The sequence below is a fragment of the Epinephelus fuscoguttatus genome, linkage group LG2, assembly GCF_011397635.1.
Source record: "Epinephelus fuscoguttatus linkage group LG2, E.fuscoguttatus.final_Chr_v1".
Lineage (NCBI taxonomy): Eukaryota > Metazoa > Chordata > Actinopteri > Perciformes > Serranidae > Epinephelus > Epinephelus fuscoguttatus.
Genome location: NC_064753.1, coordinates 27793191 through 27821003, shown reverse-complemented (window position 1 = coordinate 27821003; position 27813 = coordinate 27793191). Strand labels below are relative to the sequence as shown.

General features: G+C 40.5%; 2 protein-coding genes across 3 annotated transcripts in view; both read left to right on the top strand.

The window, feature by feature from the left end:
• LOC125905841 (polycystic kidney disease protein 1-like 2) overlaps positions 1–10644 on the top strand; it is a 28615-nt gene extending 17971 nt beyond the window's left edge. The window contains exons 21-42 of the mRNA XM_049604108.1: positions 760–888; positions 976–1201; positions 1358–1548; positions 1650–1880; positions 3931–4032; positions 4174–4352; positions 4494–4640; positions 4749–4948; positions 5296–5522; positions 5608–5824; positions 5911–6383; positions 6540–6636; positions 6721–6861; positions 6945–7130; positions 7275–7605; positions 7708–7841; positions 7923–8050; positions 8138–8298; positions 8487–8697; positions 8817–8918; positions 9837–9968; positions 10058–10644. Of these exons, the coding sequence (XP_049460065.1) occupies positions 760–888; positions 976–1201; positions 1358–1548; positions 1650–1880; positions 3931–4032; positions 4174–4352; positions 4494–4640; positions 4749–4948; positions 5296–5522; positions 5608–5824; positions 5911–6383; positions 6540–6636; positions 6721–6861; positions 6945–7130; positions 7275–7605; positions 7708–7841; positions 7923–8050; positions 8138–8298; positions 8487–8697; positions 8817–8918; positions 9837–9968; positions 10058–10228 (4116 nt within the window). The 3' untranslated portion in view covers positions 10229–10644. The remainder of the gene's footprint in view (positions 1–759; positions 889–975; positions 1202–1357; positions 1549–1649; positions 1881–3930; positions 4033–4173; positions 4353–4493; positions 4641–4748; positions 4949–5295; positions 5523–5607; positions 5825–5910; positions 6384–6539; positions 6637–6720; positions 6862–6944; positions 7131–7274; positions 7606–7707; positions 7842–7922; positions 8051–8137; positions 8299–8486; positions 8698–8816; positions 8919–9836; positions 9969–10057) is intronic.
• A 2752-nt stretch (positions 10645–13396) lies between these two features.
• nfat5b (nuclear factor of activated T cells 5b) overlaps positions 13397–27813 on the top strand; it is a 50228-nt gene continuing 35811 nt past the window's right edge. The window contains exon 1 of one of the 2 annotated variants that reach the window (XM_049598830.1): positions 13397–13682. In XM_049598830.1, the coding sequence (XP_049454787.1) occupies positions 13610–13682 (73 nt within the window). In that variant the 5' untranslated portion in view covers positions 13397–13609. The remainder of the gene's footprint in view (positions 13683–27813) is intronic. The other variant, XM_049598842.1, reaches the window with a different exon arrangement.

Genomic DNA, 27813 nt, shown 5'->3' with positions numbered 1-27813 from the left:
ATATACCATTCTAGATTGTTTTGGTGTGAGTTGCTGATTGTTGGCCATATCAGCCGTAGAGCTGTCTGCCTTCTCTTGAACATAATGGAACTAGATGCCACTCAGCTTGTGGTGCTCAAAGCGCCAAAAAAATACAAATACAAAAAATGGCTGTTTCCAGAAATCATGTCCCAGTTATTCAAGAGAATGTTTGTTGTGAGCAGTTTTGTGTAGGAACTTTTTTTTTATATATCAAACTACACCCAACAACTGCACAGAAGAAAGCATGTTTCTACTCATGGAGGAGAGGCTTGTGCTTGTGACAGGGCGAGATGTAAACATTAATGGCGTCTTCCTCAGCTGAGCTGTAACATTAGCTAGCTCAGTGATGTTAGATGCACGTATCCCTCTGCGCGGTCATACAGTTGGCACATGTAATTGGATAGATAGAAAGAAAGTAGTTTCTACATGAAACTGCTCACAACAAGGTCTGCGGATTGTCCGGAGTAAATGGGTCATAACTTCTTGAAAGAGACATTGCTGTTGAGTTTTTCACATGTATTGTTTTGGCACTTTGAGCACCACAAACCTAGTTCCATTTTATATGACAAAGGCAAACATTCGGTAAAAATATCTAGATTGATATATAGCACTTCATGTAAGAAGAAAATATATATATTTTTTGACGTTGGAGGGAACTGTCCCTTTAAGTAATCTTAGTTACTGTTTTGCTCAATTCATTTTATCTATCTATATCAGTGAATGTCCTCCTCCTTCTAGATGATGAGTTTTGAGAAGAACCCGTATTCTTGGAAGGAGGAAAACATCACAGGAACTGTCGGATCCGTCTCTCTCACCAGGATGAACGGCACTGTCATTCCTGTAGAGAACCTACCCGACGAGATAGAGGTAATATTTGTTTTAGAGACTTTTAGTTACTTTCCCTTGATAAACATTGGTAGATTGTTCAGAATAATGTGTTTTCTGGGTTTTCAGATTCTCCTACCACGGCTTGACGTAGCGCAGGAGAACAGCACAGTCCTGGATCTGGCCAATTTCAGCACATTAATAATTGACGTCCCCTCGCCGGATGTAACACTGGTGCTGAAAATGGAGCCGTCTGAAAACATCTCCTTCATGCTATTCCTGGGGTTTAAAGATTATCCAGATGATGAGAATTATGTCGCCAAGACTCAGATCCCTCTAGATAGTGCCAAAGAAGGTAAAATTAAAACTGCCAGATTTCCTTTTGGTAGAGCTGGCTGAAAGTCACATTTATGTTCACTGATATCACAATGAGAGCATTTACATACATACATACATACATACATACATGTTTGTGTTTTTGTATATGAACATATTTGTAATTTTAACACAGAGGAACAATACACCTGGGTGCTGAGTCCCAAAGACAGAGCAGCAGAAACTGGAAAGCACTACCTTGTCATGAAGCCCATTGTTGAGCCAGGCGTCAAATCCATCAGTGCCACTGTCACTGTCATTTCCATTGCTGCCCAGTGCAAATACTGGAATGAAAGTGGGTCATATTGGAGTGAAGATGGCTGCAGGGTGAGCAAGAAAAAAGCAAAACACATCCACAGAGTTTGCATCGATGCATCCTTGAAAAAGGAGCTGTGAAGTATGACCAACTGTTTGTCTTTTTTCTACAGGTTGGTCCACTCACCACGCCTCTGGTCACCCAGTGCCTCTGTAACCACTTAACATTCTTTGGCAGCTCCTTCTTTGTCATGCCGAACTTGGTGGATGTGTCACGCACTGCAGAACTTTTCGCTACATTCACTAACAATCCTGTGGTGGTGTGTTTTGTGGGCGCCATCTTTGTTGCTTATCTCCTGGTGGTTGTGTGGGCACGCAGGAAAGACATCCAGGACTCAGCCAAGGTAATTCCCATAAAGACTCTTACTCTTACTCTAAGGTGTAATTCAGACTTACCTACACACACATATAATATGAAATACTCAGTGTCAGTGCCACAGCATAATAACCCATTAAAATCTTTTTACTATGTAACCTGTAGCATTCCTGGCTATGTCTCTAGTAGGCCTGATTATTCTCTTACAGTGGTTCAAATCTTATGACCTCAGGCATATGATTTCAGGCATTAAACCCCCTTCTGGAAAGCAGTGGTTCCCAACCTTTTTCTTAAAGGAACAATGTGTAAGATTTAGGTGGATTTAGTGACATCTAGTGGTGAGGATTGCATATTGCAACCAGATTTAACCTCTCCAAGCTGGAATTCCTTCAGTGTTTTTTGATAAGGAGGTGCCGAATTATCTGCAGAGGTCTCCTCTCCCAGTCTAACAAGCCTTATGATATATACCGCTAAAACACTGCATAAAGCGGTTTCACTTTTAAAAAATAAGTGTTTTTCCAACACTCTTGTCACGGGTAGGCTGCTAACTACAGTGGCTCACAAGAAAATGTGCATGGCCCTATTTATAGCCAGTGTTTGGTTCATCCATTCTGGACTACTGTAGAAACATGGTGGTGTTACATGGCGATCTCCAAAGACGAGGAGCTGCTCCCTTTGTAAATATAAACAGCTCATTCTAAGGTAATAAAAACCTTACATTTCTTATTTTCACGTGATTACACACTAACGAAAATATGCTAATTATATTGTATTCCATTTCTCCCAATATACCCCCCTCAATCCTACACACTGGACCTTCAAGGGACCCCTTTACCCCCTTTATCAATGTACACCTTCGTGTACTGATGATAACTCACAATCTTTCAAACTTTATAGAAAACAGGCCATCTTCAGATTTGCATTCTAAACATTTCTTGTTATTCTGTAGATTCAGTCTCTCACCGTGTTCTTAAGCAGTCTCAAATATGTGAGGTCGACACATTATTTCCGCTGATTTAATCAGCGTTTCAACAATGTTGTGTGGCTTTTTGGCTTGTGCAATAAGGAGAGGGCAATCATATGATGCAACAGTTGCCTGCTTTTGGTCACTGTCAGCCTTGGCAAAACTTTCCCCAGTGTTCTTAGGCCTGTTTGTCACCACAACTTCCCTTTTTCTGAGGATAAACTCACTGGGTTGGCCCACATCTCAGGGTGTTTGATAATCTGGTGTGGCTTCAGTTTGCAGGGTTTCATACATTTATTTGCCAATTTGTCACTGCAACAGAGACATTCACTCTTAATTTTGTTTATTGCCTCCGTGAAGCCAAACTCAATATAACTGTGTTGGTGAATCCTCTTTTCTTGAGGTCGAGACCCCCATATTGGGAATCACTGCTATAATGTAACATGTGACTACAACTATCAGTAGAAGTTAAAGGTATATGATGCAGGATTACCAATTACTGTTTGTAAACACGTTCGCCAGCAAAAGTGAAAGTAAAAGCCAACCCCAGAGTCATTCTGTTTTACCGTTTTGCCTCGCTATACTAGAGGGTTTTTTTGGGGCTGTGTCTCTTGATTGCCAGCTACTTACTGTCTGGTAGCTGAATGTGACCTGTTCATAAAGCCCCAACCTCACTAGAGCGCTGTGGGGGTACACGCACAAAAACGTCCCAAACACAGAAAATAAGACCAAAATGAGAAAGCAAACGGCAGAGCTTCGACAGAAAATACTCCACCATAGTGGGTCATAAGTAATGATTGGGAGGAATTACTTCAGCATAAGTCTGTGCATTGTTTTTAGGAAAATCCTGCATAGTGTATCTTTAAAGAAATATTAAGTGTGATATTGTCTCATTAATTACTAACTAAATACTCATGTAAAGTACCAATACTTGTAAAAAATACCTGATCTGACCCACTACTGAATGCATTCACATTAAAATACCAAAATATTCAAACATTTTATGATCTAAACGCCTTTCATTGCCTTATTTACCTTAAATTTGATACTGAGTTATTTAACACCTTCACCTTGACACTGATCCCTGAATGCTGTGTCTTCCATTCACTTGTAGGTCAAGATAACAGTGCTCGAGGATAATGACCCTTTGGCTGAGTATCATTATATGCTGAATATCGGCACAGGGCATCGGCACGGTGCATCCACCTCCTCTCAGGTCAGTATGACTGAGTGTAAAGGAGACTCAGACAGAAAACCTGTCTGATGCTTCTGTTGCACAACATTCATGATGCACACAACTCGACATGTCTGTTCACCTTGACTGACTTTGTTTTTGTTTTGTTTTGTTTTGTTTTAGGTGACAATAACTCTGCTGGGCACAGAGGGAGAAAGTGAGCCCCATCACCTGACAGACCCAGAGAAGCCTGTGTTTGAGAGGGGTGGGGTGGACATGTTCCTGCTGACCACACACTTTTCACTTGGAGATCTGCAGAGCATCAGGCTGTGGCATGACAACTCGGGAGCACATCCTGCATGGTACGAGTGAGAGGGAAAGACGTGTTGATACGACACTAGGTGCTAGGAAACCCGTCACACTGGACCTTTAAACCATTAGATTAAAGTTTGAGTTGTACTGTTGGTATAAGCACAAGGGATAATGATAGATGTGTCATGCAGGTATGTCAACAAAGTAACGGTGCAGGATCTAGAGAGCGGTCAGAAGTGGCACTTCCTGTGTAATTCCTGGCTGGCTGTTGATGTGGGAGAGTGCTCTCTTGACAAGGTCTTCCCAGTGGCAACAGAGATGGATTTGAAGAGGTTTAGGTAAGACTGGCCATGGATCTAAAAAAAAAACACACCACCAAGGAATTTGACTTGATTCTGTATCTGTATTGATTCTGTGTCCCTTTTTTTTCCTATACGTATTTCTAGTAACCTGTTCTTCATGAAGACAGCCAAAGATTTCCGTGACGGTCACATCTGGTTCTCTGTAATCAGTCGGCCTCCCTGCAGCACTTTCACACGTGTGCAGCGAGTGTCCTGTTGCTTTTCCCTGCTGCTGTGCACCATGCTGACCAGCATCATGTTTTGGGGCATCCCCACTGACCCCTCTGAGCAGACCATGGACCTGGGTAGGTGGTAAAATGCAAAGCTTTCAAAGCTCTCCAGACTCTACATTCTGTCAGTAGGATGTAAAATCAGATTATTGTACTATATAATAATATATTTTCACATTAGTCGTTCAAATCCAACTCTAATTCTCCCCTTAAACACACCGGAAAGATGTGATTATCTCAGGTTTTCAGCACTAACCTGCTTTCTGTGGCTTCATACAGACATGGAAATTATTTCTGATGGGTTTTTACACTGAATTTTGCATAGAGTATGTGCATTTACCCCTGTCCCCCTTCCCAAATCTACACCTATGGCTTTAAGTCTATCCATTTAAGCTTGATTTAAAGGACCACTTTATTTGCAGGTCACATCGAGTTCACATGGCAACAGGTTATGATTGGAATTCAAAGTTCAATCATCATGTTTCCCATCAATCTCCTTATCGTGAGTATCTTCAGAAACACTCGTCCTCGAGAGATGGGCGCCAAAACAGACTCATCTAAGCAAGGAAAGACTGGTCGAGTTTCTCCCTCACAGACATCTTCCCCTCAGAAGGAGCTGAAGGACATCACACCAGACACTGTGATCAAGGTGAGGTGACAGATCAGTGATTTGGGAGTGATAAAAACTCCTCTGTTCCACATGTCTGAAGTGCTGGATGTGGTTTTTCTTTCAGGACATAAAGAGAATTGCTCAGTCACTCTCAAAGGCCATGAAGAGTCCGCTGCCTCACCTGGAGCTCCGACCTGGTCAGCCGGCGGACATCAACACACTGCTGTCTCTGGTGGAGGACATCATCAGACAGCAGAACGGAGCGGCGGGAGACTTCTACAGTGACGCCTCCAAGAGGGATCGCTCTATGATCCTCAGTTTACGTGCAGTGAATCTACAAGGTGAGAAGCCCGAGAATGTTTACAACAAAATACTGGCATAATGCATTTGACATCCAAACTGACTGACACTGATTTTGCGTGGACAGAAAATAACGTGTGGAGGAGCCCTGAAAAAACATCAGATGAAGTCCAGAAGAAGACCAGCAACAGTCGGTACCTGTACAAGCAGCTGCGTCATGTCGAGAAAGAGCTGGGTTTGTTGGGACCTTCTCGTTTTCCTAACCCAGACAGCTTCAACCGAGCCATGCAGCAGGTTCATGGGATGAAGGGTCTTCTTGAGTACCACCTCCCCTCGTCCAGCCTGGAGGGAGACCAGGGGGACCGCAGCCCCAGTCCAGAAGAGAGCGTTAATGGAGACTCCGCCAAGAAGTGCTGTCAAGGAGGGCTGCCTTGGTGGTTTGTGTTTGTCGGCTGGATACTGGTGATCGCAACCAGCGGTGTGTCAGGATACTTCACCATGATGTACGGGCTGACGTATGGGAAAGATCGCTCTATAAGCTGGCTTATCTCCATGGTGGTCTCCTTCTTTGAGAGTCTCTTCATCACTCAGCCTCTGAAGGTGAGAACATTACAGCTCATAGTCAGAACATACAAGGATAGCATGGCTAGTACTGCAAACGTTTAGAAGGTCATTCATTAGATGTTTCCAATTAAAGTGTAGATTTTTTTGTCTCCCAGTACAATGGTATTAAAGACCGAACATCTTCTGTCACAGGTTCTTGGTTTTGCCGCTTTCTTCGCTCTCGTTCTGAAGAAAGTTGACCAGGAGGAGTACGGAGAGCTGCAGATAGATGACAGTTTAAGAAACACAGGTACATTTTTTCCAGTTATTACATTTTTGTCTCATTGTTTTGTGTGAAAACAAACAAAACTTATCAGTACAACATTCCTCTTAGATGATCTTGATGCGGTGCGTGCAGCAAGAAGAGACAGCACATGCAGCTTCTATCAGCCACCTCCTCCCACTGACATTGAGAAGATAAGGAATAACATGATTAAAGAGCAGAAGGTCTTCGCCCTCATAAGGGAGATTCTTGGTAGGAAAATCACTTTGATGCAACATGGGAAGCAATATGATACGGCTTGTGGTGCTGATGTGAGACATTTGTTTGTCATGCAGCCTACATGGGATTTATGTGGATGTTGCTCTTGGTGGCGTACGGTCAAAGGGACCCCAACGCTTACTTTCTCACCCAACACATTCGACAGAGCTTCAGCAAAGGGATCTCAGACAGTATGAGTATTCAGGATGTGTTTAACTGGGCAAATACAACTCTGCTGAGCAACCTGTTTGGAGAGTACCCAGGTCAGTATGTCAGGAGCTGGTTTCAATCTGCAATCCTCACCGCTAGATGCCACTAAATCCCCCTGAATTGTACACACAGCTCCTTTAATCAACAGGTCTTTCCTTTGAACATGTTTGTTCTTGTTACCTAACGATTTGTCACAGGATTCATCACAGATGGAAACTCCAAGCTGGTGGGTAACGCTCGACTTCGCCAGGTGAGAGTGCACCAGGACTCCTGCCAGGTGGCTCCGTCCATGCAGCAGTCTGGGCGGGACTGTCATGCTCCATACTCGTGGGAGTTGGAGGACATGGGCTCCTATGGTCCAGGCTGGAGCCGCTCGCTGGGTGGTAACACCTCGCTGAACCATCACAGCCCGTGGACGTACCAGTCTCAGGGTAAACTTAGGGCCTTCCCCATCTGGGGCAGCGTGAAGCTTTACAGAGGAGGAGGGTTTGTGGTGGATCTGGGGCCAGATTTACAGAATTCCAGCAGGTAGGCATTATAATGTAATCTTTTTTTTTAAATCCTGCATGATTTACCTTTATGGAAAACATTTATAATTCATGTCATTTAACTATACTTGTCTCAATGTAGATCCCTTCAATACCTTTATGACAACACCTGGTTTGATATGTACACCCAAGCGATCTTTGTGGAGTTCACTGTGTACAATGCCAACGTCAACCTCTTCTGCATCGTCACACTCATGCTGGAGACCACAGCCATAGGTAAGCAGCCCATGTCCAGATACTGTTTGGGAGCTACATAGAAACTGTAACTGTTATAGGAATACTTTGTGTTTTCTCCAGGGGCTTTCCAGTTCTGCAGCGAGCTTCAGAGTGTGCGTCTCTACCAGTCGACCGGCGGCCTTCACATCTTTGTCATGGCCTCTGAGGCCATCTACTTCCTCTTTATCATTTATTACATGTTTGTTCAGGTGTGGATTTTGAGTTTGGACATTGAGTTTGTCACCATCGCTAATAACAGTAATTACATCTCAAACAAACTCCTCCCCTCCTGACAGGGAAAGCTGATGAAGCAGCAGAGATGGGCATATTTCAAGAGTAAGTGGAACCTGCTTGAGCTGGGGATTATCATCCTCAGCTGGAGCGCACTGTCTGTCTTCATTAAGAGGACATTACTAGGAAAGCGGGACATGGAGTACTACCAGAACAACAAAGACCAGTAAGCAATACGAAAAATACAACCAATACAAGTGTGATTTTAACCTTGGAAATAAATACGTGCACACAGAATCTGTTATTTTAATTGAATTTCAACTCAATAAATAGGAAAGTTTTGCTTTAATGTCCTCAAACCCTTTTCAATACATTGTTTAAACAAGGCTCTGTCCTCTCATGCCCTGTCTCCAGGTACGCCAGTTTTCATGAGACAGCCAAGGCTGATGCGGTGCTGGGGTATCTGATTGCCTTCCTGGTGCTGCTGGCTACAGTCAAACTGTGGCACCTGCTGAGACTGAACCCAAAGCTGCACATGATCACGGCCACGCTGCAGCGAGCCTGGACTGATATCTCAGGCTTCCTGGTGGTCATGACCATCATGTTCCTGGCCTACTCCATCGCAGTGAGCAGTTTCCCACACTTATACATCAACATACTGCTGGAGTCTCTGCATTTCTTCCCGTTTGATCTTGTCTCACTTAAAATGTGGTTACTAACACAGATGAACTTTCAATTTTTCAGTCTAACCTGATGTATGGCTGGAAGCTCTACTCCTATCGGACTCTGCTGGATGCTGCACAGACCATGGTCAACCTGCAGCTTGGCATTTTTAACTATGAAGAGGTTAGTATGAGACTATTTCACTACACCACGGTAAATTATGACAGCTGACCCCTTTTTTTTCAAATTTTAATGTTTATTGACTCTTAGTTTGTTTACGCAACCACGAGTATCATGTATATTATATGAGGGGGGGGGGGGCAGCTCGCCTCCTGGGCACTGCTGACATGCCTTTGAGCAAGGCACTGAACCCACAACTGCTCAGGACAGCTGTCATCTCTTCATTTAACGCATGTGTAGGTCCTGTTTGTGAGTGTGCGTGTATTTTGGGCCTGTTTGTTTATGACAACAGTGAAAAAATTGAATTTCCTCTCGGGATTAATTAAGTATATCTTCTTTTTCTTTCTTCTTCCTTTCAAGGAAAGGTATATATATGTATCCATTATCTTGAAGTTTATTTAGTTCAGTTAATCCCTAAGCTTTTTCTACTGTGTTTATTTATTTAAGAAACGGTACAGTGTGGCATGCTAGAAAAAAACAACAATAAAATACAGCATGCAAATCAGGTCAAAACATATTGCATTGTAGCAAAAAACATCACGTCATACAGTTACAGACAGAATCCAATACCACATGTTACAGTTGTGTTTTAAATCAATCATTTCTTCCATTTACTAACAAAAAAACATTTTCTCTCACTTTAAGCTGATCATTTTTTTCATAGTATAAATCTGTCTCATAATTTCTATCCATTTTTCTGTAGTAGGGGGTTCAGTCTTGTACCAGTTCCTTTTTGTTGCCCATCTTGCTTGTGATCAATAATATCTTGGTTAGATGTCTGTTATTATCCATGACGCAATCATTTATTCTTCAAAGTTATGTAACTTTGAATTCCTCTGGCTCTTTATTCCCACATGTCGGCCTACATGATTGTTGTGAACCAGTTTGCTTCTTAAGTGTGTGTTTCTCCCTGTCTGTCAGGTTCTGAATTACAATCCAGTGCTTGGTGCTTTTCTCATCGGCTCCTGCATCGTGTTCATGACCTTTGTAGTGCTCAACCTCTTCATCTCTGTCATCCTGGTGGCTTTCAGTCAAGAGCAGATCCATCACGAGGTAAATCGTCCATGCTGAGTCTGAAATGTCTTACTGTAGAAGAAGTGAGCTCTTAACAGAGTTGTGCATATTACTCACTGTTCTTACAGCCATCAGAAGAGGATGAGATTGTGGAACTGATGCTGATGAAACTCTTCAGCTTGTTTGGGCTCAAATGTAAGAAACAAAGTGGCGACTGCCGAGCTGAGAGGGCAGCTGTCTCATCTGCTTTCAATAACGGACTCTCAACCATTTCTACTGGGAATATTTGTGAGGGTTGAAAAGTTCCCACAGAATGCTTTGCTTAAGTTTTTGCTTTTGTTGCTTTGTGACTGAATATTAGTAAGTCTGTAAACTATTAGCATTTCTCTTTACTGCTGCAGATCTGTCACTATAGTAGAAGAAGCACAAACATTAAGAGAACGGAGGAACTGAGCATGACCCTTACATTACGCACTGAGGCATTGTGTTAAGGCTGCATTATATTTTGTTAAGCAAATAAATTTGTTTGACAAAATCTTGTACAGTGTGTTTTTATTCCATAACATAGTTATTCCTGGATGCTTCCATCAGCTGTCAGCTTAAATCTGTCAGTAGCATACTCAGCAAGATGTTATAGTAATGTATATTGTGTTTATTACAAGCAAGTATGAGTTATATTCAGTTTCAGTGATACTATAACAATTGCTTATTACGAAACAAGAGGGAGATTTAGCTTAAAGATTTTAGTTTTAATTTAAGTTCCAGTTAAGGTATCTAAGACATATACAACGCATCACTCACATTTAGACAACAAACACAAGTGATTAAATACGTCAGTTCAGGCACATGATGTTACTACATCCTGATGTTATCAGATTCAACAAGATATCATTTTACTGCATATATTCAAAATAGATAGTAATGTGTAATAAGATCTGGAGATCTGTGAACCATAAACATGGGTGTGCACTTGATCTCTGTTGCCAGGTGCAGTTTAATGCCTCTTTGCCACTTCAATGGGATTCTCCTGTCATTCACCTGTTGCATTAATGTGCCATGAAATTGAATACAGTATATAGACAGCTTGATGTTTAAATTACTTTACTGGTTTAGTTGGAGCGGCAGTTGTGCAGTCCATAGGGACTTGGCTTGGGAACCGGAGTAGAGAGGTGCCAGTTTGCCTCCTGGCACTGTGGAGGGGCCCCCTCGCTCTGGCATCTCTCCATTTAATGCATGTATAGATCCTGTTTGTGCATGTGTGTGTATTTTGGGCCTGTGTGTATGTGACAACAGAGTGAAAAAAAATTCTCCTCTGGATTAATAAAGTATATCTTCTTCTATTATCAAGTAAGTCAAAGTATCAATATTGTCTAAGTATTGGCAGACATAGTCTGTCTCTAGTCATGCAGTTTATTTGATGTGCTATAATTTTAAGCTATTTGCTAACCATTGTTGTGATGGTTTTTTTAACTGGTCCTTTAATTTTGCAGGGTGCAGGTGTTGTATGCATATATAATATAGAAGTGACTGACCTGGAACACAAAGAGATATTGATAACTAAATGTGAAAAACTAATGACAACAAATTCCAGCTGCAGAGCACTATGGATCAGTCGGCTGAGAGAACCTGTGGGTCCACTGCAACTCAATACGTTAAGGCTGGGCTTTAAAGATATACTATGGAAGATTGTCCCTAAAACAATGTATAGACTCATACAGAAATAATCTCCCTCAGTCATCACTTGTGACCCACTAGAGGTGTGTAGCAGTGTATTTTTCTGCAAAGACTCTGCCTGTATTTTCTTATTTTTGTGCTTGGGAGGTTTATGGGTGTGTACCCTCACAGCTCTCAGGTGAGGGCGAGGTTTTAAGGTAGCAACCAGGTGCCATTCAGTAAGCAACAGGTATTCAAGAGCCACAATGGCAAAAAAAAGCAAATATAGCAAGGTGAAATGCCAAATGAGAGTGTACCTTTGGACAGTGGTTCCCAGCTGTTGGGACACGGCCAAAAAGTAGGTCACAGGTCCATTCTGAATTGACCACAAGTGACTTGTCAACGTGTCAACTTTGTAAAAAACAAACTTTATTTTGAAGTATAGTGAATTTCTAGCACAGAGCTTTTATTTTTGAAGTGCCATTTTCTGCTGTAGAGTGAGTGACTAACGGACAGCTACTTGAGACAGAGACAACAAACTAGCTTGACTACATGGCCAAACACAGGTAAAACACTTAATGTATTTAACTGTGTATACCAGTTGGGAACCACTGCCATAGGATGACTTTTACTTTCACTTTCACTGGCCAGCATGTTTACAAATGATAATGAGAGTCCTGCATAGCATACCTTTGACTTTTTGTATTTAAATCCTGTTAAGTGATTGTTTATCAATTATAATTTTGAAAGTAAAATAAAATTTGACTTATAATAAGTATAAATATATATATTAAATATAGCACATTTCATATAAAAAGATCAAATAAAATGTGCTCCACAAAAAGTAAATTAACTGTACATATGATATAACACAGGTAGAGCAACAATACATAAGTATGAGATTATAGCATTACAGAAATACATAGATATAATAGACATAAACCATCTTTATAAAAATCATTCATATTTACAAACTACACCAATGATATTTAACTTTAATGCCTGCAATAGGATGCTGTGAGGCCCTCCCAAACATTTTATAATTTACAATGTAAATCATTTTTTTTAACTTCTGATGTAAATAAGGTTCCAGGGCTCATAAAACAGTAGAATAGAGCAAAACAGAGCCTGTTTATCCAAAAAAAAAAGAGCCAGGGGGTTTGAAGGTGACACACATATTGAGACTTGCACTGATGATAAATTTTATTATGATGATTTTATACCTAATATTTTTACTTATGATTTTTGTCTAGTCATTTTATTAACTTTTATAGTATATTACTGAATTCATTGCTGCTTGCTTTTTAACTGTGTCCTGTAAGGTGTAAGGTGTCCTTGAGTGCTCTGAGAAGTGCCTATAAATAAAATGAATTATTATTTTTATTATTATGATGATGATGATGATTATTATTATTATTATTATTATCTGGAGGTGTGTGTTAACCCTTGTATGTCCTCGAATCCTAGAAATGCCCCTGTGTACACCTGACCTGACCTCTGCAGGCCTTTCATTTTGCTAAAGTGGCCCCCAAGCAAAGCAAGACTTGAATGAATGCAACTCAAATTTACTTAAATAAATATATAAATTGCTTAAAATAAATACTTTGATAAATATAAGTGGAATGTATAACTAAGAACAAATGAATTTATGATTAAAAAAAAACCTCAACATGAGTAAAAAAGAAAAAAACAGTTGATGATTGTTGAGGGGACTCATCATTACTCATAACCACAATAATCCCGACGTCCATTTTACGTCTTGCGTCACCAGTGTGGGCGTGGCTCGCGGTGTGAGCAGCTCGGCCCGTCTGCTGACAACAACACGCGTCGTAGGCGGACCGAGGGGAGACTCACGAGCCAAGTGACAGCGGGGACGGTTAGCCAGCTCTAACGACGGGGTCAACGTAGTCACAACACTCGTCTGAGCGAAAGTTTGAAGGTTTCCTGACTGCCGGGCAGAAAATAATATCGTTCAGTGACGGTATCTGACTTGAGGGTGTCCGGTTTCCTCAGTCTGAGGGATTGCGATGCCCTCTGACTTTATCTCCCTTTTCAGCGGGGACCTCGACCTGAATTCTCCCAGATCCTTGTACTCTAAAGGTAATAACACATATTCAATTTACCTCTGCTTTCTCGCTCTTAATAAGTTTCTACTCTAGTTGTAGTTTGTGAACGTGTGTGTAACTTATCCACCTAACATTACCTGGTGGTAACGTTAACTGTCGGTGTAACTGTTAGTGGCGTTCACCCCCCCTGTGTGTCATTCATCTGTAAACTGCCTGCTGCCACACGCCTGCTGCCAACGGGGAAGTTTAGAGTCTCAAAGATGTCCATGTCCTTCAGCGTGTACTTTTGTTTTTATTACTTGGGGCAAGGTGAAGTTTTTCTGTATTTTTTTCCCTTCAAACTGTAGCCCTCAGCAGCTGCATGCACACCGGTCCGACCAGTTCACTTTTTTTCTGCCCGCTGAAAACCAGTGCTGTCTATTTTCTGTGGGTTGTTTGAATAGGCCACCAGTGCACCCCCCCCCCCACCCCCTTCATGTTTATAAACATAAACTGTGTAAACCCTCAGGTAGAGTTGCTGCACTGATCTGACAGGGGGAGCAGGCGTATAGTTATGTGTAATCTAGCATGCATAATAACAGAAAAGCTTCATGAAGGTGAAAAAAAAACTGTTTTATGTATCTTTATAGTTAGATACATATATCCTTAGCCATCAGTCTCTAGCTTGGTAGTCACTCCATCCGTCATGACAATGTGCAAAGCTGGAGTTTTGAAACTATATCCTATATATCCATATAAACAAACATATTAAAACGTACCCTGTAAATATACCCTACAACTTCGATTAGTAGCCTAGGCTATTATTTGGTTAAGTCACTGAACTCAATAGGCCTTCAATTCCTTTCACACAAATCTGTTGCTCAGTAAACGTGGGGCAATACAATCAAATTGTTTCTTTACATCAGTATGAATATTACTTGCATAAAAATTAGGCTTTGAACATCATTCATCATTCATTTGGTCTAGCCCTGACAGACAATGCATCAGAGAGCGTTGCGGCACTCAAAGATTTCAGTATCCACCATATATATCCTGTAAATATACCATAAAACTTCAATTAGTAGCCCAGGCTATTATTCACGTAAATCACAGAACTCGATGAGACTATACTTGGGACAGGCGGGTATATGTGACAGGCCTTTAATTCGTTTCACACAAATGTGTTGCTCAGTAAATATGGGGAATACTTGTATAAAAATTAGGCTTCAGATAATGAATAAATTATGAATCATTCATTTGATCAGAGAGCGCTACGGCACTCAATTACACCACCACTTTATCCTGTTAAAACAATACTCACAACTTGCCTTAATTCTTATGAAAAATCCTTATGATTCCTTAGATCTGAGGACCCTTATGGACTAAAGTTATATTAATAACTCACAGAGTAAGTGAAGAATGGACAAACAATTTGACTTTATGACTGCTTCAGAAGTAGGAAGCCACTACCATTTTTTTGTCTCTTGTTTACTATGCCGGTAAATCTGAATTAATTATTCTTTGGTGCTCATGGTTTTAATGAAATAACCAAATGATTAAATTATGGGGAATCTAACAGAGCTAACAATATGTAGCACCTCCATACTGACAAAAAATTCAAACATTTATATTTGTATGCATGCTCTAAACAGCTAACTAATGTTAGCCCAAGTGGGTAGCCAACAACCGGGTTTTATACATCCAAAGAACTATAAAAACTGCTTGGCAACCAGATCAGGCGTCTAATTGAGGCAGGCCTTTATTTGTCAAAATGTGTAGCCACACTGGGCTAGTAAAAGGGACTGGGCATTTAAGTGGGACAAGGCTTTTAATTGAAGTTTTAAGGTAGTTACCAAGGAATTGTGACAAAGATACTTTAGTCACTGAGCAGGATATAACAGAGTTGAAAACTCTATATAAATAGTTGAAAACTCTATCATGAATACTCTGCACTGCTGCAAACTTATCTTTGCCATTTACATATTGCAATTTATTTTATTCAGTGGCTGATATATGTACCATTACTGATTTATCTGCAATAAGCTAATGTCAGCCAGTCAGTTTTTGCTTACTTTCTTTACTTTACAATAGGGGTGGGAATCATCAGAGGATCCACGATAAGATATTATCATGATACTCAAGTCATGATACATTTTCAAAACTTTAGCATCTGTTTTATCTAATCAGATAAAGTTTTCAGACTGTTCATCTCAATGTAGCCTTTTTTTCCCACAGCAAAATGTGTCTTGTGGCAATTTGTTTCTTTATTTTCGTAGGTTACCTAAAGTTTAATTTGTATTGGACATATTGATTATTTATATAAAACAAATCTATACTTGGCACTGTGTGGTGATACGATTTTGTCCACAATAATACTAAACTATATACGGTATTGATTTTTCCCCCACTCATACTTTACAATAAGACCAAGACTTTTGAGGTGTTTTGTGTAATCGCTGTGCTGGGCTCTTGAAATTCAGGAAATGGGCTAGCTCCAGTTCCTGGCCACATCGCAACAGGACATCATCCAACAATGCACTGCCTTGAAAAGAACGTAGCCCCTGGTGTTTTCATTCTGCACATCCACACATCAATCAAACACTTCCTTGAATTTTTATGTCGCTCCCCCATGACTAGATATTCTGCCAGATAACAACCGGCACAAAGGACCTAGGTAGCAGTGATGGGTCGTTGTTGTGTTTTTCGTGGTGGTAACTCCCACAGTCTTTTCCCTTCTCCTCTTGACACTTGCTTTAAGGTTTTATATATGAGATTTTGAACATTAATGTAGCACCTATTTGCTATCCCACTGGCTAGCTAATGGCCACTGCACTGCACTCTGTATTACCCGGGTAGGGCATGCGCGGGACAGTAGTACTAGCAGTTACCGCTTATAATGCCGTCCTTACCCAAGGTGGTGGTAATGCCCACACTCTAGTTTGCAGGTTTCTTTCCCTAGGATGGCAATGGCATGTCTTGCCCTACTTTCCCTCCAGCTGACTAGTACTCGTTGTCTTTGTTGGTTCGGGTGGTTAGGTTTAGGCAGAGGGAATGAGATTGGTTAAGGTAAGGGTAAGAATGTGAGGGTAAGCCAGTCAGAGGCAGAGTAAGGCAGAGAGATGCCTTTGCCATTCTTACAAAAAAGACCTCACCACTGGCTCCCCCCTAGGTCAGCTATCTCTGCTGCTGCCCAATCCATTTCTGAAACAACTGTTTGTTTTTTTTTTAATCTAGGATGGCGAAGACATGACCCGTCCTACTCTGCCTTACTTTGCCTCTGATTGGATTACCTTGATATTCTTACCCTGACCCTAATCAGTCTCACTCTTCATGCCTAAACCTTACCTATCTAACTAACTAAAGCAATTTGTTATCTGCAGGTGTGATGATGTGAGACGGTTGGGGGTAGGCTTTGACCTTGAATAGTTACGGTCAGGACAGCCCACTGGTCAGGGAATAGGACCTGAACAAATCGGGTTTACGATACAGATCGGGAAGTGACACCCTCCATGTTTGCTTGTGATGTCAGATTGGCTACTGTATGCCAATCAGTATGCTCGACAAGTCCATCTCTAGCTTCCTGTTCGTGCAGGAAACATGCAATATAGGAAAGCTATTTAAGATGAGTTTTATTATTTAACCCACTTTCTGATTTATTGATGCATTCAGTTTTACATTTTTACATGTGACTCATCAGAAGGCTGTTATACTGTTGAGTTTAATCATTTCTCATGAACTTATTAGTCAGCTGTAATTCCTTTGAGATCTAGACGAATACTAACTCATTCTTTGGCTTACCTTGTTTGCTTACTAATCACGCTTATGTGTATTCGTGTCAGCACGGTCGACTCGGCTCTGTGTGTGAGAGGTGAAGTTTTTTGCATCTTGCCGACAAGGCAAGCTCTCCCCCGTTAGTCTGGAGGATTGTCCCTTTGGTTGAAAAGAAAATCCCATTCATCCACTTGATCCGTCAAATATCAGTATTGACAAATCAAACCTCACACATGGATGAAAAGGAATTATTCTCTATTATGCACATAATATGAAGTAGATTGTTGTAGCTTTTTGTAATGATTTATTGGTTTGTTTTTCAGAAAGCCACATTGGCAGCTAAAACACGATGAGGAATACATATTTTTAGCATACGAGAAGCTCAGGGAATACGACGGAAAAACTCTAACAATGGCACTCAGGGTAGGAATGCCTGTCCCACTACCTTTTGTGGTTGATAAAGGACTGCAGGTTAATGGATGTCATAAAATGTCTTCCCACCACATCAAAGGTGAAGAACGTTATGGCTTTCCCATAAGTTCTATCAAGCTCGGTTAACAATTGTAGGACCACAGATCTCGACATAGTTTTGTTTTCTTTCATATTGACACCCACCAAAGTCCGGTCAATCATTAACCCTCTGGCTGCCCTGTGTGTAAACCTGGGCTTAAATAGCACTCTATTAATATTGACTCTGCTGTGTTAAGCAAACTTGGCGGCATGCGCTTAAAAATACTTGATTGCCTTGAAAGCTTGTTGATATGTGATGATGAAAGAAAAAAATACTGAAAAGGGAAAACGTGAAAAGTAAGGAAAAGTGTGTTTAGAGTTTGTAGATGTGCTGCTACATTAGGTTAGTGTCTTTTCTGTCATTAACACATCAACAGACAGACTGAACTCAGATCTGTATTTTGAATTATAAAATGTATTTTTGCTTACTGTTTTAAATATTGGCATGATTAACTCATGACTCAGTAGTCTTGTGAAGTTTAGATCATTTGAGGCATCTTGAGGTTCAGTGTTTTGTAATCAGAATATTCTTTACAGTGTCTTCACCTCACATCAGTCTAACCTGTTCTGCATACTCAGTTATTTGGCAGGTGTCACAAAGGATGCAACAGCATGATCATGCTTGACATTGACGTTAATGTGCATTATGCACGTTCAACCAACCGACCCAGGATAAGACACCAATATGAGTCCCATAAATATGTCAGATAATATCTGTCCGAGAATCTACCGCTGTGTATCTGGCTATAGAAATAGAATGACAGTAGAACAACCATTCCTATTCTAATCATCATATCATTAGGATGGTCAGAGCAGCGGCCATCTTTATGTGAATGTGTATCCATAGCAGGCTAACTTCTGATAAAACAAATATGACTTGTGGCAAATCCCAAACTTACTGAGGTGAACCTTCGCAGTAGTGAAGGGGCAGTAAGGTTGCATTTTCAAATTAGCAATCTGTTACTTTTAAAATCTTGCCATAGCTTTTATTTCTAAGTTGCTGTTGTTGCAATTAATTGCATGTTTGCTTGAACATGATGTACTGTAGCTGCCTTCAAAGAATGAGTGAAAGCCGCTGCTTTGCTAGCAGCTGAGAGGCATACAGAGACAGTGGGGATAAACAGCATATAGGTTTGGTTTTGATACTCAGGCTTCATGGTCATCTGCAAATGCTGCCCTAAGGGTTTGGCCAAGTTTGTCGTCATCAGGACCCTCTGTCTTTGTTACTTCAGTGTAGTTATGGTGCTATTATGTGTGGTACAAACTGGTGCTAAGGTGCTAAATCCTGACTGAGAAACAAACAGGTGTGTATGAAGGCCCAAGAACTTTTCTGTCACCTTTTGTAGAAGCTTTACCTGCATTTTGACTGAAGGAACCTACTTCTAGTGTTTGTATCTGGACCCTCAAACTCCCAGCTTCTGTAGTAGTTTTCATCATCAAGTACTGAGGTGGAATTTCCAGTACAGTATAATTGCAACATTTAACAAAGCCACGTACAGCTGACTTCTTGCCTCATCTAAAACGGAGCTGGATAATTAGTTCATCGTGGATAAATACACACTAAACCAGTAAAAAATGTATCTAGCTTTTTTCCTTGGCATATCAAGCTGATTTTCCTTGCTACCTGTGCATGTCTCCCTCAATTTACATTTAAATGTCACACAATCATGCAACAGTAAGTTAATGAATAACAAATTACCAACATATTGACAACATGGCTCTTAAAATTAGCAGAAAAGTGCACTCAGCTAACATATAATGATGTAATATTTAAGTCTTAAAGGTGAATCCTGCGTAAGTTGTTAATGAACCAGTGACAGCGTATGTTTTTTTTTTAATTTGCTCTTATTAATAAGACAAACACAAAGCCTAAATAACGATACTGGATATAAAAATTCTCATATGTTCAGTGTTAGGGTTAATAGCGATAGATCACTGACAAATACAAATGTAGAGATGCATATTACTCACACCTCTTTTAACTCCTTAACTTCTTTTAAATCTCTTTGTTTAATCATTGACAATAACCAAACCTCAGGTAAAAGACTAAGCAGGCTCAGGTCAAAATGTCACCTCCTCTGGTATTTACTGCACACTTGTGACTTTGTTTTGGCTGTGGCAAATCAATAGACAAGTAGTATAACTTGTTGAAGCTGCAGCCCCTGAATCTGATACACAAGTGTGAATTTTATGATTTTCTTTCTCGTAAGTGTTGCAGCCTTAAACAGTTTCATTTAAAGGGTGGTTCCTGCCACCATTTGTTAATTGTCTGTCGTAGCTAAATTAGATCCTCAGCCTCTCATTTGTTGTTGTACAATTTTGATATGATATAAGTATTTTGCTTTGCACACAAAAACTTACATCAGCAATTTTGTGATCTACACACCATTAAAAAAATTCAGAAATCTTCTGGGAAAAAAAAAAAAAAAAAAAAAAAAGATTTTATTTTAATGCCAAAACTGCTGTCAGTTGATTTACTTAAGTGATACCAGTGCTGCTGTCTTGGTGGTGTTATCACAACAGCATGTATCAACATTTGTGAATGTTTTTTAAGCTTTAACATCTTATTAACCATCTTGCTTACCATCTGTGGACCCAATCTTTTGATCGTGCAGCGTGATAGTTTGGTTCAGCATGTACCATGTTGCACACTTTGATAGATTTTACGATTCACAATGAAGTTATCAACAAACCCATAAAACCTCTAAAATACTACAAGTATGCAGCCCAGCTTTTCCGCTCTGCCAGACACATTCTTTTCATGAGAAGTATGGTAGACACTTTGTCTCCTTGGCCTATTTTAGGTTAGCAGGTCAATTGTGCTCATGAAATGTAAGGAGATCTTTGTTGTCCCTGAAGCGACCACAAACACATATCAGCTGCTGAGAAGTATAACTTAGATAAACTACAGAGTGGAACAAGATGCAGTTTATCCTCCAGACAGTAGTTTCTGTTTTGTTTCAGTTTGTCAAGCTGGATGGATGTGTTGTTTACATGCACACTGATATTACATCATTATTCTGAATTTTCCGGTGAAGACATGTTGGATATGTCAATATTACTATGGCTTTAGGAGCATGTATAAAGCACATTTGGAATATGCATCTCAGCTGGGTTTTTACTGCAGTTTGCAACACATGGCCTTTTGCCTTTTTACGGTCAGCTCTGCGCGTTGTCATAGATGCACTGAATCAACTAGCGTGAGGCTGGGGTAAAGATGCATGCCCAAAAGAAAAGCCCATATTTCTGGTTGGAAGGAGAAACATGCATACTTTTAAACACTGTAAGAGACTTGAATATTAGCAGGTTTTTGGATATGCGTAAATAACACAACTCTGATGTTTTCAAGAAGGTGGTTAAAGGAATGAAAAGGGAGGCTGCGATCACACAGCCAAACATGTCCGACACCAGTGGAAAATCCTAATTTGATGCAAAGAAGCAAAATGACACAAGCGGTTCCACTTTTCCATATTCTGATGAGATAAACAGTGTGTTAGATGGGGTAATCTGAGGATACATAGCTGCGGGTAAACAGGAATATAAGTAGAATATTCATTTTCATTAGTCATATAAACAGCTTCGTAGGAATATTGTCTCTTTTGGAATAAGGTCAAAACATGTAAATGTAGTCAGTGATTTAACTATGGTTTCTGTTAAATATATTTTGTAGATGATGCTGTTTTTACAGGCCCAAATTGAGAGGAAAAGGTGCATTTTTCGGTTCGGTGTTGACACGGTGTCTTCAAAACCGAGCAGTGCAGGAGGCCGTGATGCTCTTCCAGTCATCATGTGGAGGATTTCTCACACTCTCCTGTGAAAAGCCCAAAGCACCCGTGAGATCTAACATCCACTCCTTGTGTTTCTCTCCAGAGCAAGATGATTCTGAACTAAGACATTAAATATTAAGTGTGGTGAATCTTGGCTGGCAGGAGTCTTTCCATTGGCAGATGAGAAGCAGCAGGAGCCCATAGATAGACTGTAGACACCTTGTTACCCACTGCCGGGGCAGTTCCTGGCTCAAAAGGAGGAAAAAGTGGCACCTGAAGTGTGACCTATTAAACTGTCATTTATTATCATTCTTTATAGGAAAATAAATGTTTTCCTATACTAAATCCTAAGCACATTTAAAAGGCCACATCTGCCTACCAGCCTAAAGGAGGCAGGTAAATAATTTTTTATCTGTAGAAACAAACAAAAATGACATTGCTGTAGTGTTAAACATGTTTAAATGAAACAATTTCTAACAATATGGTGCTTTAAGTGAATACTGACAAACCAGAATACCAGGTTTGTGTAATCCAATATACCAGCTTTGCAGTAAGCCCTCCCTTTGTGAAGCTTATCATATTCAGTTTTTCTTGTGACTGTGCCTGAGAGCTGTTGATCCAACTCTTTTTTAAAGGCTGAATGTTGTGGTTGAGTATTGTTTGATTGTGATGTGGAAATAAGCTTTGAATTGAAACTCGTTGACCTTTAATGCCAGTACTCTGACTCCCCTCTCTCATCACCCCTTTCCTTCTGCAGGGGTTGTCCTGTTGTCTTATTAGCAATGAGAATCATGCTGTTAATGCCCAACAGTAATTAGCTCATGTGTCATCAAACTATGCTGTAAATTTTTAACGGCCTGAAGTTGACGCATTTATTACAACGCTCTTGAATTTGAATTTGGGTTTATAATGCCAACATGGTGCAGGCAGCAGAGTTAATCATGTTGGCTATGGCCTCGATCAATTGCTATAGGTCTCAGGTCTGTGTGTTAATATGTCCAGAGTATATAAAGGAGAAAATGCAGAGCATGAACTGGAAAGTGCAGGAAAAACAACATGTATGGTTGCAACAATCGCTTGTTTTCATTATTGAGTAACCTGCCAATGACAGTGCTCTAAAATCCCAGGTGACTTCATCAGACATAGAGACTGAAGAACAAGAGTATCAGTTGTTTCAGCAAGTACCCCAAAGCGACATTATATGTTTACTTAGAAGTGACAAAGCCCTCTAGCTGTTAGTATAAATGACAGGAGCATATAAAGAAGTCAGGTGACATTGTTATAGAGTGACAGAGTCTGTATAGGGAGGAGGCAGGGGTCGGACTTTGATACCATTGTTCATTTCCTGTTTCCAACAGTCCACTTTTTTTTCTTTTTTTTTTCTTTTTTTGTGCGACCACAATCATTTCCTGACCTTAACCACACACTTTATTTTTTCAACCATGACGATAAAGGTCGCCTAACCCTATACGAAGTAGTCAGTTTAACCCAAACCATGATATGTTCCCTAAACCAAAGGAAATCGTTGTCTCATCATTTCCTGTAAGTATCGCTCTAGAGGGCAAGGACAAACAACAAAGGACTAGTTACAATTTGTTTTGTCCGAACAGTCCAAAACTAAAACTTAACACAATGCACTGAAATGCAAGACAAAGAAAAGCAGAACATTCTCACATTTAATAACCTGGAGCCATCAAATATTTTGTATTTTTTCTGGAACAATTACTTAAACCAAACAGCTATCAAAATAGTTCATGGTAAAATCTGTGTCAGTCAACCGACCGATCAGCTGATAGTTGAGGTTTTAATGGAATGCAGTTCTACTTTTTTATTTCAGAGCTGCAGTTTTTTATTAATGTTATGCATGTTGCAACTGGGAAAGTTTTCCACTAGTAAAATGCAGGAAAAACAAATTGGACCCGTTAGGTTCTCTATGTTGCAGGTCCCATGTCAGTTCATTTTTGTCCGACTACCCAACTAAGAGGAGTAAAAAATGCCTTCAGGTTTCTTTCCCCTGCCATAGATGTTTTGAGACACAGTCACTTCATGGTGGCAAAGACCTGCTCCAGATTTACGATCAGGGTTGGTTTTTTTTAGGGGATGAGTTCGTCTTTGTTGACTTCATACAACCTGTCACATCACAAGCGCTCCACATAGAGAGGCTCCTATGGGAGATATTTCATGACCCTCAAGAATGTTCCATGTCTTTAACGTGAAGTATTCAAACAATCCATCCTACAGCCGAACCGTTGTGGTATCTCAATATCCTGTGTTTTCATTTCTTTTTTCTGAGTCATCTGCTGCTTCCTTGGCAGACTGGCAGGGCTGGAATGGACTGGCTGATTTCCCCCAGCATCCTGTCATTGTTGGTATTTTTTCTTGTCGTCTTTATTGACATGACGGTAAAGGGTTGGATACCGAGGGAGATGGTAGGGCTGAGACAGACAGACAGACTGTAGCAGATGAATTCTCTCATTTGAAGTAACACCCATGTCTTTTCAGCGTTAACTTGTACGGTGATGACGCCGTCGTTAAAGAGGTGCTAACCAACTGTCTCATGCTTCCACACACAAAACTTGAATCTGAAGAGGTTAAGTTTTGTAGATGATTTTGTAGGTGCAAAAAATGTGTGTGCAAAAATAACCAACAGATTCATGACATGTGTGCACCTGCTACTTTTGTTCTTACCACCGTCCATATGTTAGTGAATCAGCCTCATCCTAAATTGAGAGGTGGGTGCCTGCAATCAGCATACTGCCACACCCCCATTTCTCTATATTAGGAGGTACATCCTGCTCGAATCTGAGAAGGTATGGGGTGAGGGTGGTGGTGGTGGGTGGCTGACTTAAATGCAGTTCCAGAGAATTACATAGCTGCAGCAGAATCTTTCCTGGCAGTCGAAAACTGCTGATGAGCTATTTGTCACTCTCTTCAAACACGTTATGTGGGAGGTTGAGCTCTCTCCTGAGGGTACAGTCTGCATCATCTTCCAGCAAGGCTCGATATCTTAACACCTGTTTGGAGGTAAATAATCTTTTGTATACCCTGCATGCCTGTTAAGAGGCTACCAATTAATATTGGCTTAATGACGCACAATGTATGACATTAAAAATAGGTGGGAGTAACTGATTACTATATGCAAAGTCATGGAAACCAAAACTGATACTTTACTGTAAGCTAGGACTGGGACACTCAGTATTTATAGTTGAATATTAATTATGACAATAACTGATATTTGAGGATTTCATAGTTATTTAATGCATTTGGTCACTGTGAATAAATGTTAAGTAAATTGTTTTTTTACATGCTTTGAATAAATCTAATTAAAATAAAATTAACACTTTTTAACATTGTTGCCTGTTAAAGCCGCATTTGTGCGCAAATTGTTCATACGCGCAGTTTAAGCACAGATTTGTCCGTACGCACTGGGAATGAGGTCTATATTGTCGAAAAGTTTAAAGAACTCATCCATGAAATCCCTTTTTCTACTCTCTGGACTCTGGACTAGCATGCAGCTCAGCTATAATTTTTGTTGGTTGAATGCATGTTTTTCCCTACTTTATTAATGCTGAACCTCGTTTTGTTTCAATTACAGTATTAAAGACATATTTCACTCTCATTTAGTTTTGAAACTACATAGCTGAGTGTGTTAGATAAACAAGAATATTATAGGTATATAGCGATATAATGCTTAGAAACCGTTAGGAAAAATAAACTTGAGGATTAGTTATTAAAGAGGAAAACAGGTAAATTCCTACATTTAAAAACTCTACAGCATGACAGCTGTACACATGGCCACTAATTGCATGTTACTTGTTTTTTTAATAAACCCTTAACACATCCAGTAGCTGCTGTAGGTCTGCTGAGCTCCTGACTACATTATGATCCCGTTAACCTTGTGTAAAGTTGTCCTGCCAAAGTGTAACTAATAAAGGCCACATTTGCCTCTCGCCCCCACACACAGTGGAATCTCTTGCCTCAGGACAAGTCAAGGCAAGTCAAGGTGAACTGGTTCTCCCTTTAATAGCTTTACATACATTTATGTAGATTATTGCCGTACCTTATGTCCCCTTTTTTCATTTGGCTTTGGCTGTTACTTTTAATTCCCAGCCCTTATTGCAGTCAGGTACCGTAACCTGTTACTGCTTCCGAAAACAATAACCATTGTTATTTTAATTACTAATCAGTTCTCATGGTATTAATCACTGCATAAACAGTATTGTATTGTGTCACTAAAGGTTTAGCTGTCTCCTTCCTGCCACTCCTTCATGCATCAGAGTTTGGCAAAAAGTCTCTCTGATGAGTTAAATAAGATGTCATCATCAGAGACGACAGTGTTCATTTCTCACCGTCTCAGCAAGCCACAACCTGCTCAAATACACAGAAAATAAAACTGCACATTTTATAGGCGAGCTGCTTTCAGAATGACTTTTGGTTGCAGCAGAGCTGTATGGGGTACATTTTTTCTTAATCAGACAATAGACTGTAGACTGAATCTCACCCAAATTTATCTGTGGTGACCCTAAAATAAGTTCCTCATGCTTTTTCAGTAAACACTCTAATGAAGGCCAGAACAGCTTTATCCAGTTTTGTGGAAATGGTGTTTGCTGAGTCTCGATCACCTTTTTTCCCAGTGTGCTGTGGATTTTCCTGACTCCAGACATTCCAGACCCTTAATTAGACTTCATGCCAAATCTTCTTAAGTAATTAATGTCTGAAGGCGTAGGCTCAGTCGTGTTCTGCAAGGTGAGCTTGAGAGACACTTTGTCATAAATCTGGAAAATGGTAAGTCTTCAAGAAATAGAACTTGGGGAAATGAGGACAGCAGTACTAGACCGTATGTATAAGTGCTAAACGAACAGGTTACGGTTTTGCCAAGTCTAAGCAGACGTGCAGATCCTGGTCCTGCCTGTCTGTGTTTGTTTTGAAATTGACTCCAAAATTATCAAATTTTGACATTAGGCTCCTAGTTCTACATTCTCGCACTTTACTGTTCAGTTTTGAATTCCTTAGTGCCCCGAGATGCAAATACACCCTCTCAGTCTACGTTAAATGTAAACTGACCCAATGCCAGCTGTTTACTCTATTTTTTCCCACTTTCTTTTTAATAGAGCCAATAGCTTCCATCAGAAACCAGTCTGCAGGGTTTCCAAAACGAGACCTCTGTGATGCCTCAAGCTCTTTTTAAGTCATGCTCTCTGAGATTGTAGATGCACCTACAAAGATGAACTGGGGTCACTCACTGCATCTGAAATCACATACTGTGCACAATGTGGCCTGTATCTCTGTGGACGCATTAAGCTGTAATTACCACGTCACTTCCTGAGAGCCTTCTTGCTGGTTGGAGATGAATAACCATGGTAACCTGCACCAACTTAAGCCCTACTAGTAATTTTAAATGATTTTCAAAACTATATTGCGCCTAGCAAGGTGAAATCTTAATTCTTACATCCATTCATCCATCCATCCATTTTTATCCGCTTATCTGGGGCCGGGTCGCAGGGACAGATGTCCCTCTCCCCAGCTCCTCCTGGGGGACCCCAAGGTGTTCCCAGGCCAGATAAGATATGTAGTCTCCTCCAGCGTGTTCTGAGTCTACCCCAGTGCTCCTACCAGTTGGAAGTGCCTGGAATACCTCTAACAGGAGGCGTCTGATGAGATGCTTTTACCACCTCAACTGACCCCTTTCAATGCGAAGGAGCAGCGGCTCTACTCTGAGCTCCCTTCGGATGTTTGAGTTCCTTTCCCTATCTCTAAGGCTGAGCCCAGTCACCCCACGGAGGAAAGTAATTTCGACCTCTTGTACCCACAATTTCATCCTTTCGGTCACAACCCAGAGCTCATGACCATAGGTGAGGGTTGGGACTTAGATAGACCAGTAAATCAAAAGCTTCGCCTTCTGGCTTGGCTCCCTCTTCACCACTTCTTACATATTACACTTAGATTGAAGTGTTACTGATGTCGCAGAGTTGTCTTGGTCGCTTTTCGTTATGATGAATGTTGTCCTTTACTGCATTGTGGGATGTTAATGGCGGCGTAGGGTCCAGTGTTTGCATACTGTAGTATTTGTAGTACGCAATTCACATACAATTGGTTTCATACTGCGGTTTCGAACATACTAATAGAGCTGACATACTG